Here is a 12,160-nt window from a genome sequence, read left to right as displayed (position 1 = left end):
GATTAATCTGCATGGGAGAGAAGACACTGATCTGCAATTCTATGCTCCAGTAAACTCAGTGGCCCAGTAAATAGAAAGCAAACCAAGGTATTGAGATTACATTAATACTGGGGTTATACTATCTGACAATTTCAGACAAAGGAACAAGGTACAGTTTATCTGCTCTCATGTGGTACCCTCTGTATGAGATTCAGGGCAATCATTTAAAAAGCAGCCAAAATGTAGTATAGGGTCTCACCTCATTGCTTGGAGTTATAGGGAAATGCAGAGGCCTGCCTTATCCACATGGTTTGAGGCAGCACGGAGAGAGATTATGAGTTGCATCCAACCAGCTTTTTCTCTGATGGAAAAAGGAAAGAGGAGGGTCTCCCTGAACCACCCTTTCCACTGACTAGATTTAACCCTATGAATGCCTGTAATCATTCAGCAAAAAAGAGCAAGAGCCCAGTAGCACCTTAATGACTGACAAAATATGTGGCAAGGTATGAGCTTTCAAGAGTCACTGTTGACTTCTTCTGGTATCTGAAAGTTAATGCCCTGCCACAAATTACCTTAGTCTTTAAGATACTACTGGACTCTTGCTTGTAGCACCAGGCATGAAAACAGGACCAATCAAGTCAGGTAGGCTGTTCATCTCATTTTGTTTTGCTTTAAAGATAATAGCAACGCATTTTAATTCTCTGCTCATATTCGCATCACATTATAAAACTACAGTTCTTGTAGTTCTTTCATTTTCTATAAAGGTAACTGAAAACTCAGAAGCTGTTTGCCATAAGAAGCAGAAGCTGTTTTTTTTTTTTTAAAGAAATTATGTAATCATGTAACCACATAAATAACATACTCGGTATATTCTTCCTTGAAGTGGCATCCACCTTTGCAAGCTGTGGCTTCATTCATTTGTTTTTATGAGATTTCTTGAAGGATATGGAAGAGCAATGAATGTAGCTTCAACAAGATTTCTATGTAACATAGCCCTAAGCTTACTTTTGCATGTTTGAATAAAGTTACTTAACACTTAAATACCATTAAGGACATACTTCCAATTACTAGCTTAATGTCTATAAAAAATACTTAAATATATAAGTGCTGCAACTGCAAAAAAAACAAAACAAAACAGATACCAATAGATTTTATTCTTTTCCAGCCAAAATTAAATGTAATAAGAATAGTTTGAAGGATGTAGAAGTCAAGCAGTCCAGCACGAAATAACCCCTGATTATATTCAAGAGTACCCAAATGGGTTCCTAAACTTGTAGTTCTCAAACTTCTTGAACTATGATTTGCTGATAAATGTACTCAACCTTGCATTACACACCTGCAGAAGAACTCCACTTTGCTCTCCATCATCACCATGGACATAAAATGCAGGAATCTCACATACTTTACAGTGCACATACATAGTTTTGCAGGTAAGCATGTGCTCAGTTTTGGCTATTATCCTGACAGAAGTTAGAGCTGATAATAGGCTGCCTAAGGAGGTGGTGAGCTCCCCCTCACTGGCAGTCTTCAAGCAAAGGTTGGATACACACTTTTCTTGGATGCTTTAGGATGCTGTGGGCTGATCCTGCGTTGAGCAGCGGGTTGGACTAGATGGCCTGTATGGCCCCTTCCAACTCTATGATTCTGTGAACTCAGATTGGAGATTGGCAGTTTGGATCTCTTTGTGTAAGACGGTGTACCTTTTCAAGTTTTGTTCTCCAATCTCACTCCACAGAGGTCTCCCATGAGAAATGGTAGCAGATCTTTCTTTGGGGTAAAAAAGTGTAATCAGGTTGCAGCTGACTTATGGTGACCCCATGGGACATTCAGGGGTGGTTTACCATTGGCTGTCTCAGTGCAGCAACCCTGGACTTTCTTGATGGTCTTCCATCCAAATACTAACCAGGGCCAACCTTGCTTAGCTTCTGAGCTCCAACAAGACAGGGCTAGCCTGGGCCATGTTGTTCTCCTTACCAATAACACAGAGCAAACATTCCAAATGAACACTCCAAATGACCACAGATCTCTGGCATCCTTCTCGTCTGTGTTTCTCAGTGAGAGTTTCAGGCCTGCTGATAGGGAAATGCTGGTGCCAACAAGGCTTGAGATACTAGCCTGAATTCTAGGGTTACCACCAAAATAATCATATTTCAGTAGGCTTCTTCAGCCTTGGCAGCTTCACTTCCCTCTTTCTCAGTGTACCATACAATTCTACTAAGAGGAAGGATGATGAGTCTTCCAGGCCTAGCCAAGCCAGTGAAGTTACCATGACAACTGCAACATCTCAGCTGGCTCCTCCGTGGATCGCCATACCTACTGAGAAGAGTAGAGGTACTAAAGCTGGCAAAAGCTCCTGGCCAGAATGCTGCACTCAATTTCAAAAAATTACATGGGCAAAATTGAGGGGGTGCAGAGGAGAATGACAAGGATTATCCGGGGCCTGGGGACCAATCCCCATTAGGAAAGGTTGAGGGACTTGAGAATGTTCAGTATGGAGAATAGAAGGCTGAGAGGGGAGTGATTCTCTCCTGAAGTATTTGAAAGGCTGTTGCTTACAGGAGGCAGGGAAAGGTTCCTGTTAGCAGCAGAGGATAGGACCCGCAGTAATGGGCTTAAACTCTATGTAGGACATTACTAGCTCGATATGGCGGCGGCAGGGTATCACAGAGTAGTTCAGCAATGGAATTGGCTGGCTAAGGAGGTGCTGAGCTCCCCTTCACTGGCAGTCATCAAGCAGCAGCTGGAAAGATACTTCTCCTGGATACTTTAGGCCGATCCTGCATTGAGCAGGGGGTTGGACTAGATGGCCTGTGTGGCCTCTCCCAACTTTATGATTCTAACTACAAAACCATGGTGAGCTACCTTGTAGACCTCAACCCATTTTGAGAAGCATCATTTTATGCTGCTATTCCTTACTACTACTCTATTGTACCCTAAGGACATACATATGAAAATCAACGGGATTCAGTGAAGCTTAATCCAGAGAGAAAAATGAAGGTAACCATGTTGATCCTGGGGGAAACCCAAAATGCAATTTATTTTATTAAAACCACCCCAACATCACAAAATAGTAAGCACAATCTTTTAGAACTCTTCACCTAATGTTAAGTACAAAGGAAAAGAGTGAAGAAGACCAAAGAAACAAACTATGTTTTAAGGTTTGCTAGAGGAATCCAAAAGCCCGCAGTTAATCTGCATAATGTGCTTAGATGTGGGAGTGGATCACTGTTCTGTGCATGCATCAAGCAATAAGGAAGTGGGCAATTTGTGACTTCGGTGCCTAGAAATACTACTCGTACAGGAAATAATGGAAAACAGTCAAGGAGCAACTGATTTCTCTGCAACTAAGAACAAGCTGATAATTCTAACGGCAAATAATAAGCTTGCGCCAAGTGTTGTGAATTTTAATGGGCCTTTCTTACATTCCCAGAACAGCATGTTTCTATGTTAAAGGGGGTAAAAAGAAAAAGAACACAGCAGCATAAGGACAACTGCAGGAATTACCCAGGTGACATGAGAAATTAGCTGGGGTGAAGGGGGAAGAATTGGGCAATATAACTGCACTGAACACTTATGCAGACGGAGATTCAAAAAGCAGGATAATAATAAAACATTATTCTCAAGCTCATTTCAACACAGTAACAAAGCACAAATCTAGCCACCTTTTGAGATGATGAGGTGCTTTCTAATGCTGGTCAAAATGTCTTCAAAAACTGTCCTTCAACCATCTCTTATTTGAATTCAAGCAGGATCTTAATGGACTAACTCTGACTATGTAAAAAAAAATGTATGGATGTTTTGTAAAAGGCCATTAGCACATTTTCTTTGCACTGGTGCACTCCATTTCATGGTTATGTTAGCCACAAGTTACTTGCCTGCTTTTTAAGGGGCAATTTTGTAGTCAAATTGTAACTACAACACAGGCAATTCTGTAAGCAACAGTTGGAAAAAGTGCAGTTACAGCAGGACTGTAAGGCAGGGGTAGTCAATCTGTGGTCCTCCAGATGTCCATGGACTACAATTTCCATGAGCCCATGCCAGCGTTTGCTGGCAGGGGATCATGGGAATTGCTGTCCATGAACATCTGGAGAACCACAGGTTGACTACCCCTGCCTAAGGGCTGTCTTTTCCAGACTCTTACCCAGTTGGTCTTCTTCTGCCTCTCTATCGTATAGCCCTTCAGCAGTTATATCAGGGGTAGTCAAACTGCGGCCCTCCAGATGTCCATGGACTACAATTCCCAGGAGCCCCTGCCAGCAAACGCTGGCAGGGGCTCCTGGGAATTGTAGTCCATGGACATCTGGAGGGCCGCAGTTTGACTACCCCTGAGTTATATTGTTTAGAACCAGGAAAGACAATCCTTAAGACTCCTGGCAGTGGCAAGCAAAGTAGAATCCAGGACTAAGAGGATAGTACACAGCTTCCTCATTAGTCTGCTGGCATTGCACGCAAGGGTAAGCATTTTATCTTTTTCACTGGCAAGCATGCAAAATAACCTAATGGAGTTTGCTGGTCTGAATTCAACCTGTCTCAAAGACATATCCCACAAAACAGGCCAAACAAATTCATCTTCTCTTTGACTTGCTTACATAAACAAAACAGAAAAACCTTGGGAGGGAGGGCGAATCACCCCATGTAGGCACGGTGCAATTATGAAAGTGGTACAGTCATGCTACCTTGGAATTTCCAGAGTGGCTGATTCCAGAGGATAAGTACCTTACATAGCCATCCAAAGTTCAAGATCTCATAAAACAGACTGACTCAAAAAAAAAGAGGGGGCACTTCCTTGTACTCTAAGAGTCCAGGGAGCTTATGTTACGGGGAGGCAGGAGTAGTTCAGCAACTCTGTGTTTACATTGGGTGTTTTGGCTTGGTTTTTTTTATTACCCTGACCTTTTCTTGCAAGGGAGATATATGGTCTATCTTCACATCTTTTTATGAGTCAGGGAATCCTCCATGTACTCTAAGGGCTGAAGTAGAATTTGATGCCATCAAATTCTGCTAAGTCTTCCCAATTAAAGCCAGATCAGCCTTAAGGCAAGCAGACGAGTGCTTAAGAAAGCAATCCTAAGCAGCTCTGCTCAGTAGCCTACCTAGGCCTAGTCTTTTATCTCAATAAAGTGTTTTTAGGGGTGGCCATGCCAGGACCAACCCCACCATATACACTCAACCACAACACAAGCTAGCTTTACTCTTTGCTTCAGAGCTGCCTCAACCTAGGCTGCGGAATCAATGCTGAGCCAATGGCTGTGTGCAATACTTAAGTGCAGACTTTCAGCAAGGCGGAGGAAGAACATATTAAAAGCTCATCCCCAATCCATCTGCTGTGTAGTTCAGGATGTTCTTACACTACATTCAGACAGTGTGCAAAACTGATAAACTAGCGGCTAACAGATTATTGGAGCTATCTTATACAGTTCAGTAAAGTGTATTTTAATACTCTCACTTTTAAAGGCACACTGACTTAAATTGCAGTGCCAAGATGTTAGATCCAGCCAACTTTCCCACGATTTAAAACAGTGGATCCCTATTGGTCATCAACAAAGGTTGGGGATCATGGGACAAATCCAATGAGGGAGAAGGAAAGTGGGAGAGACTGAGCAGCAACTGGCTGGATCCATCAGCATTACTGAAATACGGGCTACAAGATAACTGTTGTGAATGTTGGGTTGGGTTGAATTGAATACTTGTGTAAATCAAAATGCAAAACATAGCACCTTGTACATACTACTGTAACAAGCCAAACACTGGTTCAAATCTTATTACATTCATGAGTGGCCAGATCTCAAAGAAAACGATGCAAGAGACTATTGTTCTTGATCCAGAGCTGTTTCTTCAGAACTTCTCTTAACTATTGGAACACACTTGCTTAGCAGAATTAGTGATGTGGCAAGATATATGGTCATGATTCAGTCAGCCAACAACCCACTGCATGTGGTTTCAAAGAAAGTCGAAAGTGAAATGTTTCTCTCTCCCAGGGTAAATTTCAGAGCTACATGCATCCAAATGTAAGCTTCCATGACAGTGCAAAGAATCAAAGAAAGCAGCAACATTTTCTGTCATTTTTTTGCTTGCATATACTTTTATTTCAAAGCCCAATACTATTAAAAAACCTCCTTGCCCAACCAGACACCACACTAAGTAATTGTGAAACCACTGTTATAGCAGCTTTAACAAAATATCTCAACTGAAAAAGCTTATCAGAGAATTAGATTCACAACCATGGTTTGGTCTAAAGTGGTTTGGCAAATCATTGTGCTAAATACGGACCGGTACAGTCACTGAATTGACAAACTGGATTTAGCTACAACCACTCGAACTGCAGGCAGATCCATTCCTCTCTTCTTGGTGTACTTATGGAACAAATTATACAGAAAAAAAAACCAAAAGCACACAAATTATAATTGGATGTTTAGAAGCTCAGACCATGGTTATCCCACCAAATCATGAGTTTCATTGGTTGACTTGAACCACAGCAACTCTTGGTAAATGAAATAGAAATCTGATTTCACAGCACCCCAGCAATGTGATTACAAATGTCAGTATCTTTAGAGGGGCTCCATCCCACTCAACCCCACCCCACCCTCAACAGCATTCCTACAGAACAATTGCAACTAACATAGTTGGGATTTATGACTAAAATGGAACAACCACTGCTCCATTAAATAATCCTCTTCCAATGCTTCTGCCCCTTACTCTAGAGCAGGGATAGTCAACCTGTGGTCCTCCAGATGTCCATGGACTACAATTCCCATGAGCCCCTGCTGGTAGGGCTCATGAGAATTGTAGTCCATGGACATCTGGAGGACCACAGGTTGACTACCCCTGCTCTAGACCCTCCGAGGATATATTTGGGAGGGGGTTAATTTTTGCTTTAAAAAAAAATCCAATATTTCTAACACCTTCATGCAAGATCTGCAAGAGTAACTGTATAACCAAATTCTGAAGATGTCTTCTTTTTAAAAGTTCAAAAATAACTATGAAGAAACCATAAGGCAAACTAGAGATTGCCTGCTCCATCATCTATCCCAGTACCACCACTCCAATAATGTATATTTAAAAATATAATTTAATAAGATGTGGAACACTCTATTGTACATAGATGACAATCCATATAAATGGTAACCAATATATAAGAACACTATTAGAAAGATCCAAAACACCCCTACATGAAAACATTTTACTTTCCTAGCTATGTGCTGAACATAACCTACCTTTCAAAGTTATCCACTGAGTGTCAGGAACATAATCTTAGAGAAAGCAAGTATTTTTCACCCCCTCAAACCCACCACTAGCAATTATATAATAGCGCCTACCTAGAAGTTACACTGAAACATGAATTCCTGTTTTAACAAAACACCTCCAGTCTTCTGCTGGGTAACTGTGAATTATCAAAAATTAACAATATCTTAACACTTCCACCTTTCTGCAGCAGGCAAATTCCTGGGCAGTTTTCTCCTGAGATTGCCAAAATATCGGAGCCAAAATACACTGGGATTGCACCGGATTTTTATCTCTCCCCCCGTTATGTCCTTAATATCTGACCTGATACAAGATCTATTTTTGCCATCATTAATAAGGTTAATATGATTCATATAAGAACTGTAGGGGGAAGAGAATAACATAAATGTGTTCCTGTTTGTTTTTTAAATAAACCAAGTACAGTTTAACATATGCAAAAGCATTCCAAATTAGATCTTCAGGAAGATATCTAAAACAGAAAGAAATTAACTTATCCATACTGAAGTCCAAATTAAATAGATACTTCCTCTTGAATAAACGTGAACAGGATCAGAGAGCGATATGCACATATATAAACTAGTCTGTTCAGTACTGAGCCACGAATTTTAAGGTTAACAAATTGCATTTGATATATTATGAGGGCAGCGAGACTGGCTCCAATTTATCTTCATGTTTTGCATTAGAACAGTAAAAATGAAAGTTAAGTCATTTAATAGCATTAGCCATCAGCATTAGTGCAGATTGTTCCTCCTAGGCTCTCTGTTTAATACTTCAAATCTGGTTAAATTCTCAGGTTAAAAAAGTGAAATGGTTAAATTATTCTGTTATCTTAATGATGACAAATTGCTGACATGTACCCCGCAACCCCTTTGGGTCAGCTGAATAAAGATGCTGAACACAATTTACTTCATGCTCTTTACTTCCTTGAGTAATATTTCATGCAAGAGTCAAAAATTAAGTTGACGAGGGTATTACTTGATTAACAAACTATGGCATTCTTATTATGTTTGGTATAGCACCAAAAGCTTAGAAGAGCTGGAGGCCATGTGCTTATGAGTGTGGCATGAACACAGATGTCTTTTTGAAAGCAAAATGAACTATTAGATACAAAAGTTAGCATTTTTCCTCTATACCTTTTTTTTGCAATGTCATATCACTCTTTGCAAAGCCCCAAGTAATTTACTACAGAGTTCATTTGACCAAGATGTAATAGGACCTTACATATAATTAATTTGTTTACAACTGAACTTAAAAGAGATTACTCCTAAGTAAGTGTGCATTGAGATTGCAGTCCTATAATTTCATAGGCAGACAGGCAGAAATCTATCTATCTATATGCTATAAAGCAGTCAATTCTCATCCTTACTGCCAGATATTTTTCCAAGAAATTTACTCCTGAACTGCGTGGTACTGTTCACAACACTTAAAACCTCTCCAGCTAACTACAATTCACAGCATTATAGATTTTTGCTAAAAGCAAAGAAACTAACATGCAAGGCCATAATCACATTCCATATCTGACCTACTGTGACAACCATACACAAACCAAAATGTGCATCATTAGATGATGCACCAAATATTTTGGGTAGGTCACAGCCTGATGCCACTGCATGCTTACTTGGAAGGACATCCCATTACATTCACTGAGGCTTGCTCTCAGGTAAGCCCGCACAAGGTAATGGCCTCATATTTTCCTGGTATCTAGGACTGTACTCTAAGGATGCATAGAAGACTAAAACAACACCCATTCCGTGCTTAAAAATGTCCATGCACCATTTATATTTTGTATTCCAACAGTGTATTTTAAACAACCTGGCCTACAAAACCTATTTATATAATCAGCATACTCTTGATACTGATCTATGCATGTTTCTTTTGATTCAAATCTCCCCAATTTCAAGAGGCCTTTCACTTTGAAATGCACTTAGGAATACAAGCTGTGGAATCTTGCATCATTAAATCCAATGGAATCGCTGCCAACAGTCTCAGTAAGAAGTTAATTCCCTCCCCCATGACAATCCTGAACTCCTAAACTGGGGAGGAAATTGACATTAGAAGAACCTGCAGTTAAAAGTAAACATGTTTAGAATTGGGACTGCAAGGCACTCGCCCCAATCACACTTTACTTGGAAGAAAATGGCATCGAGCCAGGAAGACTTGGGTATTAATCACATTCACCTGTAGTTTTTCAGCCATGTTTAGCTTTTTCCACCATGCAGCTAAGCAGAAATAGGGGGAAGCCAGCTCACTTTAAAAGCTCTCTTCAAACATAAAAACCCCACTCAGATATACACACACTCCTGGGACGCCCCAGACCAAATATGTCTGCTAAATCGTTTAATATCAAATCGAGGCAGATCACTAGCAGAAACTGGGGTGGGGGTGGGAGGATACAGAAAAGAAACTATTTATTGTTCTGAGCTGTGCTCTGGCTGCTGCAGGGATGGTAGTGGGGGCACCTCTGCAGCCCTCCCTTTCAACCCCGAGAGACCCTGGCGAAAACGCCTGCATTCCTCGCCCCTGAAAGGTATCACGGCCCCTGCCAGTGCCAGGACGGGATCCCCGGCTGCTGCAGAGCTTCACCTCTGCTTCCACATCCGCACTGGCTGGGAAGAACCAGACAAAGGGGGAGGAGGGGCGGGAGAGTGGCGCTTGCACAGGTGGATTCCGCGCCCCTCCCCTGGAAATAGAGACCGAGGGAGGGGGGTGCAAAAGGGAGCAGCAAGGACCCCCCCCCCGTGCCTTCCCCTCTGCCGCCCCCACCGCAGATCACCCGCCACCTCCACGTTGTCATGCTGGATAGCATGAAAAGGGGGGGGGGAGCAAAGCCATGGCGTGTGCGTGGGCTGTGTGGGGTGGGGGCAGCCCCAGCTGTCAAAACCGGGCGCCATCCACGGCCACGGCGCTCTGGGCGGGGGCGCTGGGACGCATTTGGGGCCATGAATCCCGCGGCGGCTGCGCCCACCCCCGAAGGTGGGCGGAGGGGAGATGGAAATGCCCGAAGGAAGGCATTGGAGAAAGGGGGCAGGGAAGGAAAGGGAGATCTGCTGCGATTCCCTCCTCCCTCCTCCTCCGGAGCTTCCAGCCGCAAAGCGGGGGGTTTCCTTCTCCTCCTTCCCCCGCCCCGCTCTGCCTCTCGCGAGCCGCGTGCAGCCACTCAAGGCGGAGGGAGGGAGGCAGGGAGGGAAAGTGCTGCAATGTAGCGAGCGGGCAAGACCGCGAGAAAGCAGCAGCAGCAGCAGGAGGAAACGACGGGAGAGCGCCGAGGGGGCGAGAGAAAGGGACCCCCGAGCCCGGCCCCGCAGAACTGGCCTGCTCTCCCCTCCCCCGCCTCGCCCCCTCCCTCAACAAGTCTGGCCGCTTCGGCAACCGCAGCCGCCCCTGCGCTGCCCGCCGCCCCGTCCAAGGCGCCCAGGGGGAGGGGAGCCCGCCGCTTACCTTTCACCACCCTCTCCGTCGTCGATAACTTGGGATCCAGCGCCTTGTGCTCCGACATTTCCAGCAGCCTGGAAGGGGCGGCGGAGGGGAAGGCAGAGGCTCGGCTCTCGTCTCCCTCGCGCGCGCCACACACCAAGCTGAAGGCGGCGGCTGCGGCAGCAGCAAGCCCCACCGAGCGCGCGACGGCTCCGCGTCCTGCTCGGCTCGGCTGCGGGTCAACTGGACGCCTCTCGCCCGCCGCCGCCGCTCTCGCCGCTCCTTTCCTCTCTGCTGTGCCGCCGCCGCCGCTGCTCCTCCTCCCTCCTCCGGATTTTTTTTTTTTTACCTCCCCCCCTTCTGGATGTCAATCACGCCTCTCCTTTATTAGAATTAATGGCCAAGAGAGTAAACCGAGGGGAGGGGGGGAGAGGAAAAACTGCAGTTAAAAAAGAAGAAGAAGAAAGCTCGCGAAAGGGAGACTAGAAGGCGAGCATGAACGCGCGAGCCCACAGCCCAGGGCAGCCGCCGCCGCTGCTCCAGCTCCTCCTCCTGCTGCCGCCAATACTGCTGCTGCTGCTGCACGGGATCCGTGGCTTTCCGCCACCGCCTCCTCCGCGTCCTCTCCTTCTCCCGACGCCGCCTCGCTCGCTCGCTCCCTTCCTGCCTTCCCGGGTCTCTCCTTTCACTCTCGCAGCCCCAGCCACTAGAACGGCACCCAGTCAGAGGCGCAGCCTACCCTCGCCGACGGAGCCTCGCCCGCCCCGCTCGCCCAAAGCGCCAGCGCCGCGGCCATTGGCTCCAGCCGAGCTGCCAATCACTGTCAAGGGAGCGGACGCCCCCTTGAAACGCCTCTCGCTTCTCCCGCCTCCTCACTCTCTCCCTCCCCCCCCCCGCCCTCTTTCCCTTTTCTCAGGTGTTCGCCACCACGCGCGCCAGCCCGGTTCGGGATTGGGTAGACCGCGCCTGGGGGGGAGGGGGAGTCCCACTGTTGCTGCTCGGAGAAACAAAGCCGAAATTGCGGCAGCGCAAAGGGGGCGGGGGACGGGCTGAGGGAAGGAGGGAGGCGGGCGGCGTCGCTCCGCGGAGTGCTCGCGGGAGGGTTTGGTTGAACGAGCAGCTTAGAGGAACTGAGAGCCTCGCCTCGAGCGGAGGGCGGCGTCGGGGAAGGCGACGCCTGCCGCTCTCCGCCTAGCGGGCCTTCCCGGGCGACCGGCGCGGAGACCCGTTTCCGTGCGCCGCCGTCAGCAGCAGCCTCGTCTCGCCCGCTGGCGAACCCCGAAGGCCGCCGCCGCCGCCGCGACCTGCGAGCGCATCTCCTTCGCGGGCGGGGGCAGCCTCGCCTTGTCAGTCCCTTGGCTACGGGGCGAGCGGGAAAGAGCTCCCGGGTGCGGAAGGCGCGCGCCTGCGTGTCCCGGCCGGCAGCAGCCCCTCCAGACACGTCCCTCGATGCAGCGCTGCGGCCGGGGCGGGGGGCGCTCCGGCCCCTTCTGTAGACCCGCCCCCCCCCCCATGGCTCGCCTGC

General features: G+C 46.3%; 1 protein-coding gene across 4 annotated transcripts in view; it reads right to left on the bottom strand.

The window, feature by feature from the left end:
• PPP3CA (protein phosphatase 3 catalytic subunit alpha) overlaps positions 1-11,318 on the bottom strand; it is a 204,066-nt gene extending 192,748 nt beyond the window's left edge. For 3 of the 4 annotated variants that reach the window (XM_077300773.1, XM_077300772.1, XM_077300774.1), the window contains exon 1: positions 10,660-11,317. In XM_077300773.1, coding sequence (XP_077156888.1) covers positions 10,660-10,717 — 58 coding nt within the window. In that variant the 5' untranslated portion in view covers positions 10,718-11,317. Of the gene's footprint in view, positions 1-10,659 lie in introns of all 4 variants that reach the window. The other variant, XM_077300770.1, reaches the window with a different exon arrangement.
• Between the last annotated feature and the right edge of the window lie 842 nt (positions 11,319-12,160).

The sequence above is a fragment of the Paroedura picta genome, chromosome 10 (assembly GCF_049243985.1).
Source record: "Paroedura picta isolate Pp20150507F chromosome 10, Ppicta_v3.0, whole genome shotgun sequence".
Lineage (NCBI taxonomy): Eukaryota > Metazoa > Chordata > Lepidosauria > Squamata > Gekkonidae > Paroedura > Paroedura picta.
The sequence above is the reverse complement of the archived record's forward strand: the minus strand, read 5'-3'. Positions and strand labels throughout refer to the sequence as shown.